The sequence below is a fragment of the Pristiophorus japonicus genome, chromosome 12 (assembly GCF_044704955.1).
Source record: "Pristiophorus japonicus isolate sPriJap1 chromosome 12, sPriJap1.hap1, whole genome shotgun sequence".
In the NCBI taxonomy this organism is placed as follows: Eukaryota; Metazoa; Chordata; class Chondrichthyes; family Pristiophoridae; genus Pristiophorus; species Pristiophorus japonicus.
The window spans coordinates 125,035,180-125,063,118 of NC_091988.1; the positions used below are offsets into that span (position 1 = coordinate 125,035,180).

Below are 27,939 nucleotides of genomic sequence, written 5' to 3' on the forward strand. Positions count from 1 at the left end.
CTGTGTCTGGCCATGTGTAGGCTGCTCACTGGCTTCAGGTGGTCTCTCACCAGTGTGCTCAATTCTTCAAACGACTTGCTTGCTGGTTTCTCGGGTGCCAGCAGGTCCTTCATTAAGGCGTATGTTTTCGAGCCACAGCTGGTCAAGAGATGGGCTCTTCTCTTGTCTGCCTTATCGTCGCCCAGCCAGTCTTTGGTTACAAAGCTTTGCTGAAGCCTTTCTATAAAGTCCTCCCAATTGTCTCCAGCATTGTATTTCTCATCTGAGCTGTTGGTAGCCATTCTGTGGATTCTGTGATCCCGTAACTCGTCGCCACTGTAAAGTCCTGACCCTGCAGTGCAGACTCACACGAGGCACATGCTGAAGTCAAGGTCACTCTGGACCTGCACCTTTATTTCACAGCTCTCGAGTGCCACACTTGCCTGAGACCTGCCTTTATATACCTGTGTGGAACAGGTATGCAGTGTCTCCTGCAAGTGCACCCCTGGTGATAAAGTATGCTTGTGGTTACAGGTCATATCTAGTTACAGTCATGTATAGCATGGTAAGATACAGTTATATACAGTAGTGTGAAATATATGACAGTTAGGCTCCAAGCGGTAATGAAAATGAGGAATTGTGTCATCGGGAACGAGCATTGAAGTAGGTGTCTTGCAGCCATTAAAGAGGAGAGCCACTGGAGTCTGCACATCAGCTCCCCGTGACTCGTGCAGTGGTGGCATTTCAAATTCAGATAGAGGGTGAGAAAGTTGGATCTCAAATCAGTGTCCTAATCTTAAATAAAGGCGATTACAGAGGTATGAAGGCAGAGTTGGCTAATGTGGACTGGGAAAATAGATTAAAGTGTGAGACGGTTGATAAGCAGAGGCAGACATTTAAGGAGATATTTCATAACTCTCAGCAAAGTATATTCCAGTGAGAAGGAAAGACTTTAAGAGAAGGATGAACCATCCGTGGCTAACTCAGGAAGTAAAGGATGTATCAAATTGAAAACAAAGGCATACAATGTTGCCAAGATTAGTGGGAGGCCAGAGGATTGGGAAATTTTTAGAATCAGCAAAGGATGACTAAAAAAAAATAGACAGAGAAGATAGATTATGAGAGTAAACTAATAAGAAAAAGAAAAACAGACAGTAAGAGCTTCTACAGGTATATAAAAAGGAAGAGAGTGGCTAAAGTAAACGTTGGTCCCTTAGAGAATGAGACTGGGGAATTAATAATGGGAAACAGGGAAATGGCAGAGACTTTGAACAAATATTTTGTTTCTGTCTTCACGGTAGAAGACACTAAAAGCATCCCAATAATTGATAATCAAGGGGCTATTGAGGGGAGGGGAACTTAAAACGATCACTATCACTAGAGAAAAAGTACTTGGCAAACTAATGGGACTAAAGGTGGACAAGTCCCCTGGACCTGACGGCCTGCATCCTAGGGTCTTAAGAGAAGTGGCTGCAGAGATAGTGAATGCATTGTTTCTAATCTACCAAAATTCCCTGGATTCTGGGGAGGTCCCAGCGGATTGGAAAACCGCAAATGTAAAGCCCTTATTTAAAAAAGGTCGACAAAAAGCAGGAAACTATAGACCAGTTAGCCTAACATCTGTCATTGGGAAAATGCTGGAGTCCATCAGTAGCAGGACATTCAATCAAGCAGAGTCAGCATGGTTTTATGAAAGTGAAATCATGTTTGACAAATTTGCTGGAGTTCTTTGAGGATGTAACAAGCAGGGTGGATAAAGGGGAACCAGTGGATGTGGTGCATTTGGATTTCCAGAAGGCAGTCGATAAGGTGCCACATAAGAGGTTCAAAACCCAGGTCGCTGTTTGGAGCATGGGGAGGAACATCGGCAGGGCCCAGAGTGCAATCACGTCCTTCCTATAATACAGCGACCAGAATCTAGAACTAGGGGGCATAGTTTAAGAATAAGGGATCGCCTATTTAAAACTGAGATGAGGAGGAATTTCTTCTCTCAGAGGATCTGTGGATCTGTGGAATTCTCTGCCCCAGAGAGCTGTGGAGGCTGGGTCATTGAATATATTTAAGGCAGAGATAGACAGATTTTTGAGCGATAAGGGAGTAAAGGGTTATGGGGAGCGGGCAGGGAAGTGGAGCTGAGTCCATGATTCGATCAGCCATGATCATATTGAATGGCGGCGCAGGCTCGAGGGGCTAAATGGCCGACTCCTGCTCCTATTTCTGATGTTGTAATGGGTGCAGGACGGCGATATGCTGTGGATGACGGCCCGCATCCTTTATCACTGGCTGCAGATACATCCTTCTCTCTCTGGCACGCATAAATCACTTGTGGAACAATGTACTGAGGCCTATCCCTGTAGATGGTGCCCGCCAGCTGACAGCCCTGGCACTGTTGGCACAAGGTGGTAAGGGGAGGTGCTGAGCAGCAGAATTTCTCCCCACATTTACTCTTATACTCAAATCCTCCTGTAATAAAGACCAACATACCATTTGCTTTCTTAATTGCCTGCTCTACCTGCATGTTAACTTTCAGTGATTCGTGAACAAGGACACCCAGGTCCCTCTGTACACCAACATTTCCCAACCCCTCACCGTTTAAAAAATACTCTACTATTGTAATTTTCCTACCAAAGTGGATAACTTTACATTTTTCCACATTATATTCCATTTGCCATGTTCTTGCCCACTCACTTAGCCTGTCTATATCCCCTTGAAGTCTCTTTGCATCCTCCTCACAACTTACATTCCCACCTAGTTTTGTATCGTCAGCAAACTTGGATATATTACATTTGGTCCCCTCATCCAAATCATTGATATAGATTGTGAATAGCTCGGGGCCCAAGCACCGATGCTTGTGGTACCCCACTGGTTACAGCCTGCCAACCTGAAAATGACCCGTTTATTCCTACTCTCTGTTTTCTGTCCATTAGCCAATCCTCAATCCATGCCAGTATATTATTCCCAAACCCATAAGCCCTCATTTTGTGTAATAACCTCTTGTGTGACACTTTGTCGAATGCTTTTTGAAAATCCAAATACACCACATCCACTGGTTCCCCCTTATCTACCGGCTAATTACAACCTGAAAACATTCTAACAGATTTGTCAAACACAATTTCCCTTTCATAAATCCGTGTTGACTCTGCCCAATCCTAATAATATTTTCTAAGTGCCCTGTTAGCATGTCCCTAATAATAAATTCTAGCTTTAACCCTACTACTGATGTCAGGCTAACTGTTCTATCATTCCCTGTTTCCTCCCTCCCTCCTTTCTTGAATAGCCGGGTTATGCTCTCCCACTGCAACATGCTCCACTTGCTCCTCTGATCCCTTCTGTTTGTGAACTATGCTTTACTCTCGTGCTATTTGTCTTTCCCAGTCCTCTGTGCACCTTGTTTCCCCTCTCTAATGCTTTATCCTGATGCCCCTGTTAAATGAGTTCAATCCCTCCCCCACAGCATTCGTTAACCTTGCCGCTAGAACATTGGCCCCGGCTTTGTTGAGGTGCAATCCTTCCACCTTGAACAGGTCCCTCCACCCCAGGGCTGGTCTCAATGAAGGATTATGAACCCCTCCCTCCTGCACCATCTCTCCAGCCATGCATTAACCTGCCTTATCCGACTATTTCTACACTCACTAGCACGTGGCATTAGATTACTACCTCTGAGGTTCTGCTCTCTCATTTCCTCACAAGCTCCTGAAAGTCCGACTGCGGCACCTCAACCCCTTTCCTTTCTAAGTCATTGGTTCCTGCATGGACCACGACTTCTGACTGTTGTCCTCCCCGCCACCACCCCCTCCAAAATATTCTGCACCCTCTCAGTGATATCCTTTACCCTGGCACCAGGGAGGCAACTCACCATACGGACTTCCATCGCCGGTGGCAGAAACACCGGTCTGTCCCCCTGACTATCGAAGCCCCACTGTGCAGCCACTTGCCCAAGGTGCCGTGCATGTGCTCCCGAGATATCCTCAACCTGACTGGGCTTCAGCACTGAAAGCCGGTTTGTGCTTGGCCACACTCCCTGAGGAATCCTGCACTGCCTGCCCCACCCTGCCCTGCTTGATGGCCTCCCGCTCACTACCCTCCTGAACTCTCTGTAGCTGCGGGGTGACCACCTGCACTCCAGCAAATGACCAGCCTCCCAGCTGCCCTGCAGTGACTCCAGATGCCCAGAGCAGGGGTTGGTGAACTGGAAGCCCCTCCTGCACACCAGGTTATCTGGGACACGGGAAGCGTCCATTGCTCAGGAATCGCAGGCAACAGGTCTTGGCTGTCCCAGTATTTTGCTTTAAAAAAATCCTTTCGACCGAATGAATGACTCTGATTATTTATGTACTCACTGTTGGCCCTTGGGGTTGAAAGCCTTTAGCACCTCCTTCCCTCTTGCAACCAAGTTCTACTTTCACTAAATTCCCACTGCCGCTGGGCATGGCAGACACTGGCAACACACACACTGATGCCCCTTCCTTGTGTTGGCAGGTTGAGAAGCTGCAGATGGCAGTGCCGTCTCATTGCAAACAGAGGCGGTTCCCCAGAGCACTGATCGCTGCCAAGGAGAGGAGGAGGCCCAGCAGGAGCAAGCTCAGATACTCCAGCGGCTCGGCTCGGGGGTGAGTGTGCACACGTGTGTTTGCAGCGATGGCTCGAGCTGACCTGATATGTGGAGTGCTGGCGGGATTGGTCCTTGCTGTAGCTGTTTTGCCCGGTCTGATTGGTGTCATAGAATCATAGAAATTTACAGCACGGAAGGAGGCCATTTCGGCCCATCGTGTCCATGCCGGCCTAATCCCACTTTCCAGCTCATGGTCCGTAGTCCTGCAGATTACGGCACTTCAAGCAGCGAGTTCCAGACCCCCACCACCCTCTGGGTGAAGAAATTTCCCCTCAAATCCCCTCTAAACCTCCCCCTAATTATTGTAAATCTATGGTTGTTGACCCCTCTGTCAAGGAAAACAGGTCCTTCCTATCCACTCTATCCAGGCCCCTCATCATTTTATACACCTCAATCAGGTCTCCCCTCAGCTTCCTTTGTTCCAAAGAAAACAGACCCAGCATCTCCAATCTTTTCTCATAGCCAAAATTCTCCAGTCCAGGCAACATTCTTATAAATCTCCGCTGCACCCTTTCCAGTGCAATCACATTGTTCCTGTAATGTGGTGACCAGAACTGCACGCAGTACTCCAGCTGTGGCCTAACCAGTGTTTTATACAGTTCAAATATAACCTCCTTGCTCTTGTATTCCATGCCTTGAATAATAAAGGCAAGTATTCCATATGCCTTCTTAACCACCTTATCTACCTGGCCTGCTACCTTCAGGGATCTTTGGACATGCACTCCAAGGTCCCTTTGTTCCTCTACATTTCTCAGTGTCCTACCATTTAATGTGTAATCCCTTGCCTTGTTAGACCTACCCAGATGAATTACCTCACACTTATCCGGATTAAATTCCATTTGCCACTGTTCTGCCCACCTGACCAGTACATTGATATCTTCCTGCAGTCCGCAGCTTTCTTCTTCATTATCAACCACACGGCCGATTTTAGTATCATCTGCAAACTTCTTAATCATACTCCCGACATTCAAATCCCAGTCATTGATATATACCACAAAAAGCAAGGGACCCAGCACTGAGCCCTGCAGAACCCCACTGGAAACATCCTTCCAGTCACAAAAACACCCATCATCCATTACCCTTTGCTTCCTGCCTCTGAGCCAATTTTAGATCCAACTTGTCACTTTGCCCTGGATCCCATGGGCTTTTACTTTTGTGACCAGTCTGCCATGTGGGACCTTATCTAAAGCTTTGCTAAAATCCATATACACTACATCATACCCACTGCCCTCAACGACCCTCCTGGTTACCTCCCGAAAAATTCAATCAAGTTAGTCAGACATGACCTTCCCTTAACAAATCCATGCTGACTGTCCATGATTAATCTGTGTCTTTCCAAATGTAGATTTATCCTGTGCCTCAGGATTTTTCAATCATTTTCCCATTACTGAGGTTAGGCCGACTGGCCTGTAATTACTCAGTCTCTCCCTTTCTCACTTTTTAAACAAAGGTGCAACATTAGCAGTCCTCCAGTCCTCTGGCACCACACCTGAAGCCAGAGGGAGGATTGGAAAATGATGGTCAGAGCCTCTGCTATTTCCTCTTTTGCTTCTCTTAACAGTCTGGGATACATTTAATCCGGGCCTGGGGACTTAGCCACTTTCAAAGCTGCTAAGCCCCTTAATAGTTCCTCTCTCACTATGTTTATCTTGCAATATATTTCGCACTCCTCCTCCCTCTTTGCAAAGTCTGCATCGCCCTTCACTTTTGTGACAACAGATGCAGGGGTGTCAGTGCATTGGTGGGGCTGGGATCACACAGACAGGCCCTGAGCCCAGCCAGCTCTGGGAGGACAGCCCAGGCAGAGTATGGCTGTGCAACTGACCCACTGGTGAGAAACAGCAATGCTCAGTGAGGGTGACACATTACAATCATCTGAGCTCACTGTGCACCTAGTGAAGCAGGTAATGTTAATTCGCTGACTGTTTTCTCGCTAGTTCTGTAAAGCTTAACATTTACAAACCTCTTTCTAGGCACAGAGTGGATGAGTTGTACACGAGAGGTTGTGGCCGAGGCAAACACATGTGCAAGGAGTGTGGAATCTGTTGTAAGAAACCTAGCACCCTGAAGATGCACCTACAGACTCACATCAACGTCCGGCCCTATCACTGCAAGCTTTGTGAGCGCTCCTTCAAAACCAAAGGTGGGCACTACCACAAACAGGCTCTGACAGCGTTCCACATACAAGCAAACATCTCCATTATACATTGTTACATTTAGAATAACTCCACAAGACTGTACGTCTTAAGCTCAAACTGTTGTGACCTTGGTCTCTTTATTGTAACTCCAGAGTGAGGAGGCAGCATGGTAGTCTGCCTTTTATACCTGCTTGCCCAGAGTGTGCAGGTGACCTTTGGGTCTCCCACAGGTGTGCCCCCTGGTGGCAAGTCTTAAACATTGGTAATGTTTACATACATAACATCATTCCCCCCCCGCAAAGTCTTATGTACAAGTTATTTACAAGTTGAGGCGATCCGGGGCTCTGCTTTCCCGGGTTGATCGCCTGAGTTGAAGTCCTGAGATGGGTGAGTCGGTCGGATCATTGCTGCATTGCAGTGTGGCTGGTCTGATCAGACTGTCGGGCATGGTGGGTTCATCCTCGTGGTTGACCGCGAGGTCGATTAATGGTTGGGTGTGCATGGGTGGATCAATGATGGTAATGTCTTCTTCAAACTGCTCTTGGTTGTCAGTGAACCACAGTTTGGTCTGATCCAAATGCTTTCTGCACATTTATCCATTCACAAGTTTGACAACAAACACTCTAGTTCCCTCCTTGGCTAACACAGTGCCAGCAACCCATTTGGGACCATGACCATTATTAAGAACAAACACAGGGTCATTAACTTCAATGTCGCGTGATTCAGCCGCACGTTCGTGGTACATGTTATGCCAGTGACGCCGGGTTTCTACATGATCATTGAGATCCGGGTAGATTAAAGAGAGTCTGGTTTTGAGTGCTCTCTTCATTACCAATTCTGCAGGGGGAACCCCAGTAAGCGAGTAGGGTCGCGTGCGGTAGCTGAGCAGAATCCAAGATAACCGGGTCTGCAAGGAACCATCCGTCACACGCTTCAAGCTCTGCTTGATGGTTTGGACTGCCTGTTCCACTTGACCATTGGATGCGGGCTTAAATGGCGCAGACCTGACATGCTTGATGCCATTGCAGGTCATGAACTCGTTGAATTCCGAGCTGGTGAAGCATGTCCATTGTCACTAACAAGGAGGTCGGGCAAACCATGGGTGGTGAACATGGCCCGGAGGCTTTCAATGGTGGCAGTGGACGTACATGACGACATTCAATCCATTTAGAGTAAGCGTCAACTGCTACTAGGAACATCTTTCCTAGAAAAGGGCCAGCAAAATCTACGTGGACCCTTGTCCACGGTTTGGAGGGCCATGACTACAGACTCAGTGGGGCCTCCCTTGGTGCGTTGCTCAACTGTGAGCACGTGTTAAGCATGATTCCAATTCCGAGTCAATGCCGGGCCACCAAACGTACTACCTGGCGATAGCCTTCATCATGACCATGCCTGGGTGGGTACTGTGAAGGCCGCATATAAACGTTTCCCTGCTGTTTTTGGAAACATTACACGATTCCCCCATAGGAGGCAGTCTGAATAGATGGACATTTCGTCCTTGTGTCGGTGGAACGGCTTAATTTCGTCTTGCATTTCCCCTGGGACCGCTGACCAGCTCCCATTAAGGATGCAGCTTTTTACTAGTGAGAGCACAGGGTCCTGGCTAGTCCAGGTCCTGATCTGGCGAGCCATGACAGGTGACTCCTCGCTCTCAAAAGCATCCATTACAAGAAGCAAGTCTGCGGGTTGCGCCATTTCCACCTCGGTGGTGGACAGTGGTAGCCGACTGAGGGCGTCAGCACAGTTCTCAGTGCCTGGTCTGTGGCGGATTACATAGTCACACGCAGATAACGTTAGTGCCCATCTTTGGATGCGGGACGAAGCATTGGTGTTAATATCTTTGCTTTCTGAGAACAGCGAAATGAGCGGTTTGTGGTCGCTTTCGAGCTCAAACCGGAGTCCAAATAGATATTGGTGCATCTTCTTAACCCCGTATATGCATGCTAATGCTTTTTTCTCAACCATACTGTCGGCTCTTTCAGCCTTAGATAAGCTTCTTGACGCACATGCAACCGGTTACAGTTTGCCCGACACATTGGTTTGCTGTAACACACAACTGACCCCGTACGAAGATGCATCATAAGCTAGTACTAAACATTTACATGGGTCATACAATACAAGTAACTTGTTAGAACATAGCAGGTTTTCTGGCCTTGTTAAAGGCTGTCTCTTGAGATTTACCCCAAACTCAGTCATCACCCTTGCGTAGCAATAAATGCAATGGTTCCAGCAAAGTGCTCAACCCCGGTAGGAAGTTACCAAAATAGTTGAGGAGTCCCAGGAATGAACGCAGCTCCGTCACATTCTGTGGTCTGGGTGCATTCTTGATGGCCTCCGTCTTGGAGTCCGTGGGTCTGATGTCGTCCGCCGCAATCTTTCTCCCCAGAAATTCGACCTCTGGTGCCACTTGGAGCATTTCAGCCTGAGTCCCACTCTGTCCAGTTGCTTGAGAACCTCTTCCAGGTTGTACAAGTGTTCGGTGGTGTTGCGGCCAGTGATCAAGATTTTGTCTTGGAACACCACTGTGCGCGGAACTGATTTGAGCAGACTCTCCATCTTCCAATGGAAGATGGCCATTGCCGAGTGAATCCCAAAGGGGCATCTGGGTATATGAACAGTCCTCTGTGCATGTTGATGCACGTCAATTTTTTCGAAGGCTCAGCCAGCTTCTGTGTCATGTAAGCAGAGGTTTGATCCAGTTTGGTGAATGACTTCCCCCTTGCTAGTGCTGCAAACAGGTCATCTACTTTGGGTAGTGGGTACTGGTCCTGTCACGAGACTCAGTTGATCGTTACCTTGTAGTCGCCGCAAATTCTGACCGTCCCATCTTGCTTCAACACCAGCACAATTGGACTGGCCCACTCGTTGAACTCATCTGGCAATATGATCCCCTCTCGTTGAAGTCTGTCCAGCTCGATCTCGACTTTCTCTCACATCATATATGGGACTGCTTGGGCCTTGTGATGCACTTTGGCGCCTGTGAAGTTACCGATGACTGGCTCAAATAACGTCGGGAATTTGTTTAGCACTTGGGCGCATGAAGCATCATCCTCCGAAGACAGTGCTTTGATGTCGTCCCAGTTCCATCAGATCTTTCCGAGCCAGCTTCTGCCGATCAACGTTGGGCCATCGCCTGGTACAATCCATAGTGGTAAATCATGCACAGCTCCATTGTACGATATGAGCATGCCACACTGGTATGAGCTCCTTGGTGTAAGTGCGCAGCTTGGTGTAGATCGGGCTTAGTTTTGGCGTTGTGCCTTGTTGCCCCTCAGTTTCTCAAAAGCCTTCTGGCTCATAATTGACTGACTCGCCCCTGTGTCCAATTTCATGGAAACTGGAATGCTGTTTAAATTTGACTTTTAACATTATCGGAGGGCTTTTGGTGGTGAAGGTGTGTACCCCATTAATTTCCTCTTCAGCCTCGGGTTGAGTTGCCTCTCTTACTTGTTCAGCGTGATCCGCGCCGGATCAGTCATCTTCTGCCGACTTTGCCACGTGGTGAGTCGCAGCATGTCTGCACATTCGCTGGAGGTGCCCCATTGTTCCACAGCCCATGCATACGTTGTGCTTGAATAGACATTGATGGGCTCAATGATTACCCCCGCAGCGCCAACATGGTGTTAATGGATTCGCATTCACGCTCCATGGCGGACTCTGAGTCATCATCTATAGATATGTGAAGAGAAAAAGATTAGTGAAGACAAACGTAGGTCCCTTGCAGTCAGACTCAGGTGAATTTATAATGGGGAACAAAGAAATGGCAGACCAATTGAACAAATACTTTGCTTTTGTCTTCACGAAGGAAGATGCAAATAACCTTCCGGATGTACTAGGGGACCGAGGGTCTAGTGAGATGGAGGAACTGAAGGATATCCTTATTAGGCGGGAAATTGTGTTGGGGAAATTGATGGGATTGAAGGCTGATAAATCCCTGGGGCCTGATTGTCTGCATCACAGAATACTTAAGGAAGTGGTCCTAGAAATAGTGGATCATTTTCCAACAGTCTATCAACTCGGGATCAGTTCCTATGGACTGGAGGGTAACTAATGTAACATCACTTTTTTAAAAAAGGAGGGAGAGAGAAAACGAGTAATTATGGACCGGTTAGCCTGACATCAGTAGTAGGGAAAATGTTGTAATCAATTATTAAGGATGAAATAGCAGCGCATTTGGAAAGCAGTGACAGGATCGGTCCAAGTCAGCATGGATTTATGAAGGGCAAATCATGCTTGACAAATCTTCTGGAAATTTTTGAGGATGTAACTAGTAGAGTGGACAAGGGAGAACCAGTGGATGTGGTGTATTTGGACTTTCAAAAGGCCCTTGACAAGGTCCCACACAAGAGATTGGTATGCAAAATCAAAGCACATTGTATTGGGGCAATGTACTGGCGTGGATAGAGAACTGGTTGGCAGACAGGAAGCAGAGAGTCGGGACAAACGGGTCCTTTTCGGAATGGGAGGCAGTGACTAGTGGTGTGCTGCAGGGCTCAGTGTTGGGACCCCAGCTCTTTACAATATACATTAATGATTTGGATGAAGGAATTGAATGTAATATCTCCAAGTTTGCAGATGACACTAAACTGGGTGGCAGTGTGAGCTGTGAGGAGGATGCTAAGAGGTTGCAGGGTGACTTGGACAGGTTAGGTGAGTGAGCAAATGCATGGCTGATGCAGTATAATGTGGATAAATGTGAGGTTATCCACTTTGGTGGCAAAAACACGAAGGCAGAATATTATCTGAATGGCGGCAGATTAGGAAAAGGGGAGGTGCAACGAGACCTGGGTGTCATGGTTCATCAGTCATTGAAAGTTGACATGCAGGTACAGCAGGCGGTGAAGAAGGCAAATGGCATGCTGGCCTTCATAGCTAGGGGATTTGAGTACAGGAGCAGGGACGTCTCACTGCAGTTGTACAGAGCCTTGGTGAGGCCTCACCTGGAATATTGTGTTCAGTTTTGGTCTCCTAATCTGAGGAAGGACGTTCTTGCTATGGAGGGAGTGCAGCGAAGGTTCACCCGACTGATTCCAGGGATGGCAGGACTGACAAAAGAGGAGAGACTGGATCAACTGGGCCTTTATACACTGGAGTTTAGAACGATGAGAGGGGATCTCATAGAAACGTATAAGATTCTGACGGGACGGGACAGGTTAGATGCAGGAAGAATGTTCCCGATGTTGGGGAAGTCCAGAACCAGGGGACACAATCTTAGGATAAGGGGTAGGCCATTTAGGACTGAGATGAGGAGAAACTTCTTCACTCAGAGAGTTGGTAACCTGTGGAATTCCCTGCCGAAGAGAGTTGTTGATGCCAGTTCATTGGATATATTCAAGAGGGAGTTAGATATGGCCCTTACGGCTAAAGGGATCAAGAGGTATGGAGAGAAAGCAGGAAAGGGGTACTGAGGTGAATGATCAGCCATGATCTTATTAAATGGTGGTGCAGGCTCGAAGGGCCGAATGGCCTATTCCTGCACCTATTTTCTATGTTTCTATGTTTTTATCCTAGGTCTGGCCTCTGCAGGTGTGTAGGCCCCTCCATGTACAGTTCTGCCTGTTGAAGGCGTTATTTTATGCACAGTGCGGTGAGTTCCGATGCTGCAATGATATCTGTTTAGTGTTATCGTTCGTGGACATAAAAGCCTGGGCTATCGTGATGGCCTTGCTCAAATCTAGGGATTCGGCAGACAGCAGTTTGCGATGAATGACCTCGTGGCCGATTCCAGGCATGAAAAGGTCCCGCAATACTTCCCCCAAAAATCCAGCAAATATGCACGGTCCCGCAAGGCGTCTTAGGTCGACGACATAGCTCACCATGTCCTGGCCCTCGGAGCGGTAGTGCGTATAAAAGCGATACCTGGCCATCAAGATGCTCTCTCGTGAGGCGCGAGTCCGGGGTCGGAGGCCTATAAAAGGCCCAGCGGCAGCGAGAGGCGGCGGCAGTTGGTGAGGCGCGAGTCCGGGGTCGGAGGCCTATAAAAGGCCCAGCGGCAGCGAGAGGCGTACTTGTGCAGCTACAGGGAGAAGGCAAAAAAGAAGTAGAAAGAGACAGAAAGGTGATGTCACAGCCAAGTGATTGGCTGGTGATTGGTGAGTAGTTTTTCTTTTTTCTCTTCTATAACAGTGAGTAAACTTTAGCATTGTTGTTGCCTATCTAAGGGTTAAATCATGACAGGACAGCTCGGTCGCGTGTTATGCTCCTCCTGTACCATGTGGGAACTCAGGGACGACTCCAGTGTTCCTGACGACTACGTGTGCGGGAAGTGTATCCAGCTCCAGCTCCTGACGGACCGCGTTGCGGAGTTGGAGCTGAAGGTGGATTCACTCTGGAGCATCCACGATGCTGAGAATGACATGAGTAACACGTGTAGCGAGTTGGTCTTACCGCAGGTGAAGGGTCCACAGCCAGATAGGGAATGGAAGACCAGCAGGAAGAACAGTGCAAGGAAGGTAGTGCAGGGGCCCCCTGTGGTCATCCCCCTGCAAAACAGATACACTGCTTTGAGTACTGTTGAGGGGGATGACTCATCAGGGGAGGGCAGCAGCAGCCAAGTTCATGGCACCGTGGGTGGCTCTGTTGAACAGGAGGGGAGGAAAAAGAGTGGGAGAGCGATAGTGATAGGGGATTCAATTGTAAGGGGAATAGATAGGCGTTTCTGCAGTCGCAACCGAGACTCCAGGATGGTATGTTGCCTCCCTGGTGCAAGGGTCAAGGATGTCTCTGAGTGGGTGCAGGACATTCTAAAAAAGGAGGGAGAACAGCCAGTTGTCGTGGTGCACATTGGTACCAATGACATAGGTAAAAAAAAGGGATGAGGTCCTACGAAACGAATTTAAGGAGCTAGGAGCTAAATTAAAAAGTAGGACCTCAAAAGTAGTAATCTCGGGATTGCTACCAGTGCCACGTGCTAGTCAGAGTAGGAATCGCAGGATAGCGCAGATGAATACATGGCTTGAGCAGTGGTGCAGCAGGGAGGGATTCAAATTCCTGGGGCATTGGAACCAGTTCTGGGGGAGGTGGGACCAGTACAAAGCGGATGATCTGCACTTGGGCAGGACCGGAACCAATGCCCTACGGGGAGTGTTTGCTAGTGCTGTTGGGGAGGAGTTAAACTAATATGGCAGGGGGATGGGAATCAATGCAGGGAGACAGAGGGAAACAAAAAGGAGACAAAAGCAAAAGACAGAAAGGAGATGAGGAAAAGTGGAGGGCAGAGAAACCCAAGACAAAAAACAAAAAGGGCCACTGTACAGCAAAATTCTAAAAGCAAAAAGGGTGTTAAAAAAACAAGCCTGAAGGCTTTGTGTCTTAATGCAAGGAGTATCCGTAATAAGGTGGATGAATTAACTGTGCAAATAGATGTTAACAAATATGATGTGATTGGGATTACGGAGACGTGGCTCCAGGATGATCAGGGCTGGGAACTCAACATCCAGGGGTATTCAACATTCAGGAAGGATAGAATAAAAGGAAAAGGAGGTGGGGTAGCATTGCTGGTTAAAGAAGACATTAATGCAATAGTTAGAATGGACATTAGCTTGGATGATGTGGAATCTATATGGGTAGAACTGCAGAACACCAAAGGGCAAAAAACGCTAGTCGGAGTTGTGTACAGACCTCCAAACAGTAGTAGTAATGTTGGGGAGGGCATCAAACAGGAAATTAGGGGTGCATACAATAAGGGTGCAGCAGTTATAATGGGTGACTTTAATATGCACATAGATTGGGCTAACCAAACTGGAAGCAATACGGTGAAGGAGGATTTCCTGGAGTGCATAACGGATGGTTTTCTAGACCAATATGTCGAGGAACCAACTAGAGGGGAGGCCATCTTAGACTGGGTGTTGTGTAATGAGAGAGGATTAATTAGCAATACCGTTGTGCGAGGCCCCTTGGGGAAGAGTGACCATAATATGGTGGAATTCTGCATTAGGATGGAGAATGAAACAATTAATTCAGAGACCATGGTCCAGAACTTAAAGAAGGGTAACTTTGAAGGTATGAGGCGTGAATTGGCTAGGATAGATTGGCGAATGATACTTAAGGGGTTGACTGTGGATGGACAATGGCAAACATTTAGAGACCGCATGGATGAACTACAACAATTGTACATTCCTGTCTGTCGTAAAAATAAAAAAGGGAAGGTGGATCAACCGTGGCTATCAAGGGAAATCAGGGATAGTATTAAAGCCAAGGAAGTGGCATACAAATTGGCCAGAAATAGCAGTGAACCTGGAGACTGGGAGAAATCTAGAACTCAGCAGAGGAGGACAAAGGGTTTGATTAGGGCAGGGAAAATGGAGTACGAGAAGAAGCTTGCAGGGAACATTAAGACAGATTGCAAAAGTTTCTATAGATATGTAAAGAGAAAAAGGTTAGTAAAGACAAATGTAGGTCCTCTGCTTTCAGAATCAGGGGAAGTCTTTACGGGGAACAAAGAAATGGCGGACCAATTGAACAAGTACTTTGGTTCGGTATTCACTAAGGAGGACACTAACAACCTTCCGGATATAAAAGGGGTCAGAGGGTCTAGTAAGGAGGAGGAACTGAGGTAAATACTTATTAGTCGGGAAATTGTGTTGAGGAAATTAATGGGATTGAAGGCCTATAAATCTCCAGGGCCTGATGTATCTTAAGGAGGTGTACCCAGAGTACTTAAGGAGGTGGCCTTGGAAATAGCGGATGCATTGACAGTCATTTTCCAACATTCCATTGACTCTGGATCAGTTCCTATCGAGTGGAGGGTAGCCAATGTAACCCCACTTTTTAAAAAAGGAGGGAGAGAGAAAACAGGGAATTATAGACCGGTAAGCCTGACATCGATCGTGGGTAAGATGATGGAATCAATTATTAAGGATGTCATAGCATCGCATTTGGAAAGAGGTGACATGATAGGTCCAAGTCAACATGGATTTGTGAAAGGGAAATCATGCTTGACAAATCTTCTAGAATTTTTTGAGGATGTTTCCAGTAAAGTGGACAAAGGGGAACCAGTTGATGTGGTATATTTGGACTTTCAGAAGGCTTTCGACAAGGTCCCACACAAAAGATTAATGTGCAAAGTTAAAGCATATGGGATTGGGGGTAGTGTGCTGACATGGATTGAGAACTGGTTGTCAGACAGGAAGCAAAGAGTAGGAGTAAATGGGGACTTTTCAGAATGGCAGGCGGTGACTAGTGGGGTACCACAAGGTTCTGTGCTGGGGCCCCAGCTGTTTACACTGTACATTAATGATTTAGATGAGGGGATTAAAGGTAGTATCTCCAAATTTGCGGATGACACTAAGTTAGGTGGCAGTGTGAGCTGCGAGGAGGATGATATGAGGCTGCAGAGCGACTTGGATAGGTTAGGTGAGTGGGCAAATGAATGGCAGATGAAGTATAATGTGGATAAATGTGAGGTTATCCACTTTGGTGGTAAAAACAGAGAGACAGACTATTATCTGAATGGTGACAGATTAGGAAAAGGGGAGGTGCAACTAAACCTAGGTGTCATGGTACATCAGTCATTGAAGGTTGGCATGCAGGTACAGCAGGCGGTTAAGAAAGCAAATGGCATGTTGGCCTTCATAGCGAAGGGATTTGAGTACAGGGGCAGGGAGGTGTTGCTACAGTTGTACAGAGCCTTGGTGAGGCCACACCTGGAGTATTGTGTACAGTTTTGGTCTCCTAACCTGAGGAAGGACATTCTTGCTATTGAGGGAGTGCAGCGAAGGTTCACCAGACTGATTCCTGGGATGGCGGGACTGACCTATCAAGAAAGACTGGATCAACTGGGCTTGTATTCACTGGAGTTCAGAAGAATGAGAGGGGACCTCATAGAAACGTTTAAAATTCTGATGGGTTTAGACAGGTTAGATGGAGGAAGAATGTTCCCAATGTTGGGGAAGTCCAGAACCAGGGGTCACAGTCTAAGGATAAGGGGTAAGCCATTTAGGACCGAGATGAGGAGGAACTTCTTCACCCAGAGAGTGGTGAACCTGTGGAATTCTCTACCACAGAAAGTTGTTGAGCCAATTCATTAAATATATTTAAAAAACTGTTAGATGTAGTCCTTACTACTAGGGGGATCAAGGGGTATGGTGAGAAAGCAGGAATGGGGTACTGAAGTTGCATGTTCAGCCATGAACTCATTGAATGGCGGTGCAGGCTAGAAGGGCCGAATGGCCTACTTCTGCACCTATTTTCTATGTTTCTAGGTTTCTTTCCTTCTGCTTGAGGTAGTCCTGAACCACCGTGCACAGCTCTTGATATGTGGCTCCGTTGGTTTCGTCGGTGCTAGCAGATTTTTGATGAGGCCATATATCGTGGACCCGCTAACAGTGAGGAGAATCGCCCTGCGCTCGATCGCGGTTTCTGTCTTTTCCAGCTCGTTGGCCACGAAGTACTGGTCAAGATGCTCAACGAAGGCTTCCCAATCACCATCCTCAACAAATCTCTCAAGAATACCAACGGCAGCCATAACTGCGTGAAAGTCCGTGATCTGTTACTCGTCGCCGTTTGTTACATTTAGAATAACTCCACAAGACTGTATACTGTAAGCTCAAACTGTTGTGACCTTGGTCTCTTTATTGTAACTCCAGAGTGAGGAGGCAGCATGGTAGACTGCATTTTATACCTGCTTGCCCGGGGTGTGCAGGTGACCCTTGGGTCTCCAACAGGTGCGCCCCATGGTGGAAAGTCATACACAATGATAGTGATTACATTCATAACATAAACCACCAGAAGGCAGCTTCATAAGGCACTTAGACTGTAAAACCCTGAGCCTGAGGGGAGAGAGAGAGAGTCCAGGGAGAGGGGTGGGGGGGGGGGGAAGAGAGAGAGAGATAGAGGGAGAGAGAGAGATAGAGATAGAGAGAGAGAGAGAGAGCCTGCGGAGAGAGAGCGAGAAAGAGTGAGAGGGAGAGAGAGGCAGCGATCCCGGGGAGAGAGAGAGAGAGAAAGCGAGAGAGAGAGAGCGAGCGCCCAGGGAGAGAGCGAGAGAGTACCAGGAGAAAGAAAGAGAGTGAGAGAGGGGGCATAAAGAGAGAGAGGGGGGGAGAGAGCCCAGAGAGAACGAGAGAGTTAGCCGGAGAGAGAGAGAGAGCGCCCAGCAAGAGAGATAGAGAGAGAGAGAGAGAGAGAGCGTCGGGAGTGAGATAGAGAGAGAGAAAATGTTAGAGCCCGGCGTGATATATTCTTTACAACATCACAAACATACACATACAAAATGGCTCTACAGGAACTTGTCAGGTGACCTAGTCACTTGATGCTTTTATTGTATAAAGTGTAATGGCTACATTAGCACAGTAGTCCACTCGGTGGAGCAGCAGTCCACTAGGTGGAGCTCTATATTACACCTCCCTCCTTATTGAAGAAGTAATCATCATACATAACTTGAATAGTTATATGCAACAAAAGATAGGGACTTATTTTGCCATATTTGCAAATCAAATTTAACCACTGGTTTTCTGTTTCGAAGAAGACACCTTCGCTCTCGAACAGAACTTTCCAAACGGTGTCGAACTTAAACTCATTCTAGGTTGAGCCTGAGGAGAATTTTTCTCCAAGGGTAGCCCTTGATTTATCTTTGGACTCTCTACAACTTCAGACTGTTTGTCTGTCTGACTCAGATTCAGACTTAAATCCCTGACTATCTCTTGAACTTGTTTGTAGTACATCTGATGTAGGATTTGCTACTGGTACTCTACTTGTAACAAGATTATCTGACTCATCAGAAATAATCAAATCAGCTCAACTTTCAACTCATTCCACATCTGTAGATAAAATATGATTAATGTGAACAAACCTAACCTTTCCATGATCAAACATCTTGACCAAATATGTGCGACATATCTTCACCACTCTTCCTGGTAACCACTTTAACCATTTATGATGATGTTTCTTCACTCTCACCTTATGATTCAATTTCACACTTCTCTCTCTTACTTTATCTCTATCATGATTCTCTTTCTGTCTTAATTGTTTCTTCTACTGATTGTGCCAAGTTCGGCTTTAACAATAAGAACCTGGGTCGTGGCTGTCATTCTCTGGTTGGCAACCAGTAACCAGTGGGGTGCCGCAGGGATCAGTGCTGAGACCCCAACTATATACAATCTATATTAACGATTTGGAAGAAGGGACTGAATGTAACGTAGCCAAGTTTGCTGATGATACAAAGATGGGAGGAAAAGCAATGTGTGAGAAGGACACAAAAAATCTGCAAAAGGACATAGTGAGTGAGTGGGCAAAAATTTGGCAGATGGAGTATAATGTTGGAAAGTGTGAGGTCATGCACTTTGGCAGAAAAAAATCAAAGAGCAAGTTATTATTTAAATGGAGAAAGATTGCAAAGTGCTGCAGTACAGCAGGATCTGGGGGTGTTTGTGCATGAAACACTAAAGGATAGTATGCAGGTACAGCAAGTGATCAGGAAGGCCAATGGTATCTTGGCCTTTATTGCAAAGGGGATGGAGTATAAAAGCAGGGAAGTCTTGCTGCAGCTATATAAGGTATTGGTGAGGCCACACCTGGAATACTGTGTGCAGTTTTGGTTTCCATATTTACGAAAGGATATACTTGCTTTGGAGGCAGTTCAGAGAAGGTTCACTAGGTTGATTCCAGGGATGAGGGGGTTGACTTATGAGGAAAGGTTGAGTAGGTTGGGCCTCTACTCATTGGAATTCAGAAGAATGAGAGGTGATCTTATTGAAACGTATAAGATTGTGAGGGGGCTTGACAAGGTGGATGCAGAGAGAATGTTTCCACTGTTGGCGGAGACTAGAACTAGATCTCCTAATAATTTGGACCTGAACTTATTTGGGAGAACTACTCTTGCACCCCACATGATACAATCTTTATCCACCGATAATTCACTCCTACGAACGAAGTATGGATGAATATCTTCCTCTGATACCTGATCCTAGAATAAGGGGCCGCCCATTTAAAACTGAGATTAGGAGAAATTTCTTCTCTCAGAGGGTTGTAAATCTGTGGAATTCGCTGCCTCAGAGAGCTGTGGAAGCTGGGACATTGAATAAATTTAAGACAGAAATAGACAGTTTCTTAAACGATAAGGGGTAATTGAGAGCGGACGGGGAAGTGGAGCTGAGTCCATGATCAGATCAGCCATGATCTTATTGAATGGCGGAGCAGGCTAGAGGGGCCGTGTGGCCTACTCCTGTTCCTATTTCTTATGTTCTTATGTTTTTATTTGAAAAGCAACTCTGCTGGTGTTCTATCAGTAGCTGTATGAGGAGTATTACGATAAGTAATTAGAAAGTTTGCTTGTTTGTGATCCAATGACAACTGCTGTTTCTTTGGATTTGGATCCAACATTTGCTTGATGAGGGCATGTTTCTACTGTGCGCTCTGCACAGAGCAGGATGGTATGGTGGAACCTTGGTATGTTTCACATCATTTCTGCTCATGAACTGTGCAAATTCTTCTGAACAAAACTGCAGCCCATTACACAATTTCTTTTGGGAGGCCAAATGAAGAAAATAACCTTCGCAAATTGTCTAGTGTTTTACGTTATTTTACACATTGGAAACACCTTGACCCACTTAGAATGGCTAGCTATCACAATGAACAATTGTTGTCCTTCTAGCTCAGCAAAATCAATATGTAGCCTTTGCCACACTCTGGGAGGCCATTTCCATGGCTGTAATGGTACTGATGGTAGTTTCTTGCTTACCGCTTACCAATTGACATGTTGTATACTGACTAATGATGTACTCTATATCTTTATCTAAACCTGGCCACCATAAGTAACTGAATGCAAAACTCTTGGTCAAGCATATTCCCAGGTGCTGGTCAGGAAGATCTCCTAATAATTTGGACCTGAACTTATTTGGGAGATCTACTCTTGCACCCCACATGATACGATCTTTATCCACCAATAATTCATTACTACGAACGAAGTATGGATGAATATCTTCCTCTGATACCTGTTTTGGCCAGCCATTTGTGATGCAATCATACACATTTCACATAACTGGGTCACGTTTGGTTGCTTTCCTAATCTCTTCAGCTGTGACTGGCAAGTCATTAATGTATGAAAAATAGAACACTTCTTCCCTATTGGGTATAACTTGTGATGGGGATGGCAACCTGGACATAGCATCAGCATTATCATCTGACTTAGGTACAACAACAATGGGGGTAGCCCAATTACTTGGATCTACCTTAGAGATAATGTTCTCAGTTTCTTGTCTTTTGAGTTCTTCCTCAACTTTCTCCTTGAGTGCGTATGGTACGGGACGTGGTTTGCGGTAAACTGGTCTTGTGTCCTTCTGCACTCTGACATGCACCTTGGTTCAAATTGCCTGTTTCACAGAACACCTTTGGATACTGCTACGTTATCCTTTGGTGCAAATCTTGTTTCAACACGAAAAATCTGATTCCAATCCAGTTTCAGAGGTCCCAACCAATTTCTGCCTATCAAGGCAGGCTTGTCTCCTGACACTACTAAGAGAGGCAAGCTCTGAAACTGATCCTTGTATTTCACTGGTATGATGATACGCCCTACAACAGGGATTTGCTCTCCTGAGTAGCCTCGCAGATCTATCTTCGATTTCTCCAGTGGAAAATCATGTAACTTGTCGAGATATAGCAATGCCCCAGTGTCAATTTCCAGGGGTATCCTGGTTCCTGCAACATCTACTTGTGCGACAATACTTCACAAATCGTTGTTAGATACCCTCGTGCTCCTGATGACGTCTATCTCCAAAACCTCCTCATCCTGTTGCTTCTCTTCAATGTGATGTAGTGTCTGGGGATTTCTACTTACAGCCTTGAAAGTTGGTTTACTCTTCAGTCTGCACGCCTTCGCAAGATGCCCAGTTTTCCTGCAGAGGAAACACTCTGCCTTCACATATAGACAACTTTGAGTAATGTGTTGTCCCAGGCACTGATAGCATGACTTCAATGCTCTGTTACCTTGGCCAGTTGCTGAGGCCTTGGGGCCCAACTGCCTTTTAACCTGCAGGCGATTCACCTCGGTTGTCTGACGACTAGAAATGGTGCAAAATTCTCGGGAATATTGGTCGGCCATGTCCATCGACATAGTTGTCTGACAAACTAAATCAAAAGTCAAGTTAGGGGTTGTCAACAACTTTCTTCTGATCGCTTCATTTTTCATCCCACAAACAAAGCAGACACGCAATGCTCGGTCCTGAAAGTTTCCTACGTGACAGTGAGTGGATCGTTTTTTTAAAGCTACACTGATACCCTTATCATTCGATTGATTTTGTTCCAAAACGATAACTTTCAGCAATTTCCAGGGGCTCAGTACTGTAATGCTGTTCTAACTTGGTTAGAATTTCCGTCAGGGGTGAGTTCTTCGGCTTTATTTTTCAGCACATTTTTCAGGGGTTCATGCACCTCGGGGCCTGCTTCTGTCACGAAAATAGTCCGTTTTCTTTCTAACACCACCCGGTTACGGTTTCCATCATCGCAGACTTTGCCAATACTATTTGAGCTGAAAAAATTTCTAGTCACTCCACATACGCTCCAACAGTCTCTCGGTCACGATGGGATGCCCCCAAGCACCCCATTATTCCCAGAGGCGCCGACATCTGGACGCTTCGGTTCAACCAAGTGTGCGTGTGAGGGAGGGGTGAGGGAGGTTTGACGGAGATGTGAGGGAGGGGTGAGGGAGGTGTGAGGGAGGTGTGAGGGAGAATTGAGGTTGGTTTGACGGAGGTGTGAGAGAGGTTTGAGGTGTGAGAGAGGGCTGAGCGAGGTTAGATGGAGGGGTGCGGAAAGTGTGAGGGAGGTGTGAGGGAGGTGTGGGGGGGAGGGAGGTGTGAGGGAGAAGTGAGGGAGGGGTGAGGGAGGTGTGAGTGAGTTGTGATCGAGGTGTGAGGGAGGGGTGAGGGAGGGGTGAGGGTTGTTTAAGGTGTGAGGGAGGGGTGAGGGAGGGCTGAGGGAGGTTTAAGGTGTGAGGGAGGGGTGAGGGAGTTGTGACGGAGGGGTGAGGGAGGTTTGAGGGAGGGGTGAGGGAGGTTTGATTGAGGTGTGAGGGAGGGATGAGGGAGGGCTGTGGGAGGTGTGAGGGAGGTGTGAGGGAAGTTTGAGGGAGTTTTAAGGGAGGGGTGAGGGAGGTTTGAGGGAGGTGTGAGGGAGGGGTGAGGGTGGGGTGAGGGAGGGGTGAGGAAGGTGTGAGGGAGGGGTGAGAGAGATTTGTGTGAGGTGTGAGGGAGGGGTGAGGGAGGTTTAATGGAGGGGTGAGGGAGGTGTGATGGAGGGGTGAGGGAGGGTGAGGGAGGTGTGAGGAAGGTTTGAGGTGTGAGGGAGGGGTGAGGGAGGTGTGAGGGAGGCATGAGTGAGGTGTGAGGGAGGGGTGAGGAAGGGGTGAGGGAGGTGTGAGGGAGGTTTGACAGAGCTGTGAGGGAGGGGTGACGGAGGTATGAGGGAGGGGTGAGGAAGGTGTGAAGGAGGTGTGAGGGAGGTGTGAGGAAGGTTTGAGGTGTGAGGGAGGAGTGAGGGAGGATTGAGGGAGGGGTGAGGGAGGTTTGAGGGAGGTTTGAGGGAGGTGTGAGGGAGGGGTGAGGTGTGAGGGAGGGGTGAGGGAGGGGCGACGGAGGGGAGAGGGAGGTGTGAGTGAGTTGTGAGGGAGGGATGAGGGAGCGGTGAGTGAGGTGTGAGGAAGGGGGGAGGGAGGTGTGAGTGAGTTGTGAGGGAGGTGTGAGGGAGGTGTGAGGGAGGGGTGAGGTGTGAGGGAGGGGTGAGGGAGGGGTGAGGGAGGTGTGAGGAAGGGGAAGGGAGGTGTGAGTGAGTTTTGAGGGAGGTGTGAGGGAGGAGTGATGGAGGGGTGAGGTGTGAGGGAGGGGTGAGGGAGGGGTGAGGGAGTTGTGAGGGAGGGATGAGGGAGGTGTGAGGGAGTTGTGAGGGAGGAATGAGGGAGGTGTGAGTGAGTTGTGAGGGAGGTGTGAGGGAGGGATGAGGGAGGTGTGAGGGAGGGGTGAGGTGTGAGGGAGGTGTGAGGGAGGTTTAAAGTGTGAGAGAGGGGTGAGAGAGGTGTGAGGGAGGTGTGAGGGAGGTTTGAAGTGTGAGGGAGGGGTGGAGGGAGGGCTGAGAGAGGTTTAAGGTGTGAGGGAGGTGTGAGGTAGGGGTGAGGAAGGTGTGAGGGAGGGGTGAGGGAGGTATGAGGGAGGGGTGAGGGAGTTTTAAGGTGTGAGGAAGGGCTGAAGGAGGGGGGAGGGAGTTGTGAGGGATGGGTGAGGGGGGTGAGGGAGGTTTAAGGTGTGAGGGAGGGGTGAGGGAGGTGTGAGGGAGGGGTGAGGGATGTGTGAGGGAGGGGTGAGGGAGGGGTGAGGGAGGTTTACGGTGTGAGGGAGAGGCGAGGGAGGTGTGAGCGAGGGGTGAGGGAGGTATGAGGGAGAGGTGAGGGAGGGTGCGGGAAGGGCGAGGGAGGTGTGAGGAAGAGGTGAGGGAGGGGTGAGGGAGTGGCGAGGGAGGGGGAGGAGGTGTGAGTGAGTTGTGAGGGAATTGTGCGGGAGGGGTGAGGGAGGTTTAAGGTTTGAGGGAGGGATGAGGGAGTTGTGACGGAGGGGTGAGGGAGGTTTGAGGGAGGGGTGAGGGAGGTTTGATTGAGGTGTGAGGGAGGGCTGTGGGAGGTGTGAGGGAGGGGTGCGGGAAGTTTGAGGGAGTTTTAAGGGAGGGGTGAGGGAGGTGTGAGGGAGGGATGAGGGTGGGGTGAGGGAGGGGTGAGGAAGGTGAGAGGGAGGGGTGAGAGAGATTTGTGTGAGGTGTGAGGGAGGGGTGAGGGAGAGTTGAGGGAGGTTTGACGGAGGTGTGAGGGAGGGGTGAGGGAGGTTTGATGGAGGGGTGAGGGAGGGGTGAGGGAGGGGTGAGGGAGGGGTGAGGAAGGTTTGAGGTGTGAGGGAGGGGTGAGGGAGGTGTGAGGAAGGCATGAGTGAGGTGTGAGGGAGGGGTGAGGGAGATTTGAGGGAGGTGTGAGGGAGGTTTGACGGAGCTGTGAGAGAGGTGTGAGGGAGGGGTGAGGAAGGTGTGAAGGAGGTGTGAGAGAGGGGTGAGGGAGGTGTGAGGAAGGTTTGAGGTGTGAGGGAGGGGTGAGGGAGGTTTAAGGTGTGAGGGAGGGGCAAGAGAGATGTGAGGGAGGGTTGAGGGAGGTGTGAGGGAGAGGTGAGGGAGGGGTGAGGGAGGGGGGAGGAGGTGTGTAGGCCGTCCTGTGTGAAGGCACGTACAGCAGACCAGAGTCAGTCTCTCACAGCGAGACTGCAGCGGGTGCTGAAACATTCCCGGCCCACAGCTCACGGTCTTCAGCTTCTGCTGTCAGCACCTGCCCCTCCCGGCTCGGCCCCAACAGAGATATCATTCTAGGCAATATCACTCTGAGTGTCGTCCCAATGGAAGTGCTGTAACTCAGCCGTGGGCAGTGGGCAGCACACTCGCCTGATTCAGGAGGTTGTAGGCTGAAGTCCCACTCCAGGGACTGGAGCACATAACTCCAGTGCCGTGCTGAGGGAGTGCCGCACTGTCGGAGGTGCTGCCTTTCGGATGAGACGTTAAGCCGAGGCCCGTCTGCTCTCTCAGGCGGATGTAAAAGATCCCACGGCACTATTTCAAAGAAGAGCTGGGAGTTCTTCCGGTGTCCTGGCCAATATTTATCCCTCAGTCAACATAACAGCAGATTATCTGCTCATTGTCATGTTGCTGTGTGTGGGAGCTTGCTAATTGGCCGTCGCGTTTGCTACAGTATGGTCCCTGTTTCCACTTGCTGAATGTTGCCCCCGCACATGTTAGCGCACCGAGGCGGAGCTTTTAGTCTGCACTAAAACCTCTCTGGGCATGCACGAAGAAAGAATCTTTCTGGTCTGCATCAGACATATGTAAAGAGCCCTTTGTAATCGGATCATTTTTCCTTTTGTGATTGGATCCTGCTGGCTGGATCTTTCTGCAATTTTAGCATTAAAACCTGTAAAACATGGCTGAGAGAGAAGTGGAATTTGAAGGACAAGGAGAAGGAAGGAACGTTTGATTTCTCCCACACAAAGTGGTATCCCTGGTAGATATCATTGAGAGGAAATGGGATCTGCTGGTAACTTGGGGAAACGGAAAAAAGTAACAGCTGCTACAATGGCTCAACATTGGGACGATGTTGCTGTAGACAACAATGCAGTAACCATCACCCGGAGAATCGGCGGGCAGTGAATAAGTGTCAGGACCTAGGACAGTTAATTAAAGTAAGTATGCACTGCAATTACATTTGTAAATGTGTGTGTGGGTGTTTGTGAGTGTGTGAGTGTATGTGAGTGTGTGTGTGTATTAGTGTGTGTGTGTGTGAGTGTGTTTATTAGTGTGTATGTGAGTGTGTGTGGGTGTGAATGTGTGTGTGTGAGTGTGTGTGTGTGAGAGTGAGTGTGAGTGTGTATGTGTGTGAGTCTGTATGTGAGTTTGTGTATTAGTGTGTGTGTGAGTGTGTAAGTGAGTGTGTGTGTGTACGTGAGTGTGTGTATGTGTGTGTGTGTGTGTGTGTGTGTGTGAGTGTGTATGTGTGTGTGTATGTGTGTGAGTGTGTGTGTGTGAGTGTGTGTGTGTGTATGTCAGTGTGTATGTGTGTGTGTGTGTGTGTGAGTGTGTATGTGTGTGTGTGTGTGTGAGTGTGTGTGTATGAGTGTGTGTGTATGTGAGTGTGTGTGTGTGAGTATGTGTGTGTGTGTGTGAGTGTGTGTGTGTGTGTGAGTGTGTATGTCAGTGTGCATGTGTGTGTGTGAGTGTGTATGTCAGTGTGTATGTGTGTGTGTGTTAGTGTGTATGTCAGTGTGTGTGTGTGTGTGTGTGTGAGTGTGTGTATGAGTGTGTATGTCAGTGTGTGTGCGTGTGTGTGTATGTGAGTGTGTGTGTGTGTGAGTGTGTGTGTGTGTGTATGTGAGTGTGTATGTCAGTGTGCATGTGTGTGTGTGTGTGTGAGTGTGTATGTCAGTGTGTATGTGTGTGTATGTGTTAGTGTGTATGTGTGTGTTTGGCCACCACACAAAAGGACCCTCTCTTAAAATGTTCTATTTTCATCTTTGCAGTTGTAGAATGCAAAGATTAGGAACCACAGGAATCGCACTGGTGGAGGTCCACCAAGTAAGCTGTAATTGAGACAGCTGGACCAGAGGATCTGTGATCTGATTAAAGTTCACCGGAGAAGACCCACCAGTTGGATGTTGGGCCCAGGTGAAAGGGACCAGGTAAGCTCTGTAATTTTCTCTGTGGGTTGGCTAAATACTGCCTGGGCTCGCTGGGCTTTAATGGATGTTTTCAATCAGCTAAGCTTCGGTTTGTTCAATGTGCTATCATCGTGGTCTTTGAAAAGACCCTGCCCCTGCACTGCATGAGCCACCTACCTATGTCTCCCTGCCACCTCCCCTGCTGCTAAACAAACATCTCTGCTCTGTTATGTTTTACAGGGGCAGTGCGTCAGGAAGAGCCAGAAGTTGATCCAGAAGGACCAGCAGAAGGACCAGCAGAGGACCAGCAGAAGAGAGTCCAGAATTGTTTGCTGATTTTGAGGCGGATGATCTGGATGAAGATCCCCACTGATCCAATGGTCATGTTGGACCTGCAGTCGGTGGAGCCATGGAGCAGGATGCGGGTCCCAGTGTGGTCCAGCAACACACACCTGTGAGACGGATGGCCAATAGGGTCAAGGAGCAAAGCGCAGGTGGGAGACGGTGAAGGAGGGTGGGAAAGATAGCTGAACCATAAGCGCTGATAGACATGGTACAGCTCATTGGGATGAATGGGGAGAGTATGCAGCTAACCATCATCATCATAGGCAGTCCCTCGGAATCGAGGAAGACTTGCTTTCACTCTAAAAATGAGCCCTTAGGTGGAGGAACAGTCCAATACGGGAACCACAGCCCCTGTCACAGGTGGGACAGAGTCATTGAGGTAAAGGGAGGGTGGGACTGGTTTGCCGCACGCTCTTTCCGCTGCCTGCGCTTGATTTCTGCATGCTCTCGGCGATGAGACTCGAGGTGCTCCAGGTCGCTCCTGCACACCATGGGTGAGGTGAGGGTAATTGCGAGACTGTCAGGAGGAGTAGGACCACCACTGGTGGGGCAGATTGGGGAGGAAATGGCTGATGCACTTGATGCACTGACGGGGCAGCTGATGGGGAAATGTCTGAATATGTGACAGACGTTGAGAGAGCTGCTGCAATAAGGGAACACACCCAGGTTGTCATTCAACAACACCAAATGGCGGTATCAA

At 48.2% G+C, this 27,939-nt stretch overlaps 1 protein-coding gene and 1 long non-coding RNA gene across 2 annotated transcripts in view; both read left to right on the plus strand.

Annotated features, from left to right (window-relative positions):
• LOC139277449 (transcription factor HIVEP3-like) overlaps nucleotides 1-27,939 on the plus strand; it is a 197,995-nt gene that overhangs the window by 124,447 nt on the left and 45,609 nt on the right. Inside the window, exons 2-3 of the mRNA XM_070895920.1 lie at nucleotides 4,459-4,589; nucleotides 6,565-6,734. Coding sequence (XP_070752021.1) covers nucleotides 4,474-4,589; nucleotides 6,565-6,734 — 286 coding nt within the window. The 5' untranslated portion in view covers nucleotides 4,459-4,473. The remainder of the gene's footprint in view (nucleotides 1-4,458; nucleotides 4,590-6,564; nucleotides 6,735-27,939) is intronic.
• LOC139276991 (uncharacterized) lies at nucleotides 17,071-27,391 on the plus strand. The gene is made up of 4 exons (XR_011596007.1): nucleotides 17,071-17,269; nucleotides 25,646-25,922; nucleotides 26,757-26,915; nucleotides 27,135-27,391. It is a non-coding gene; the product is annotated as an uncharacterized lncRNA (long non-coding RNA).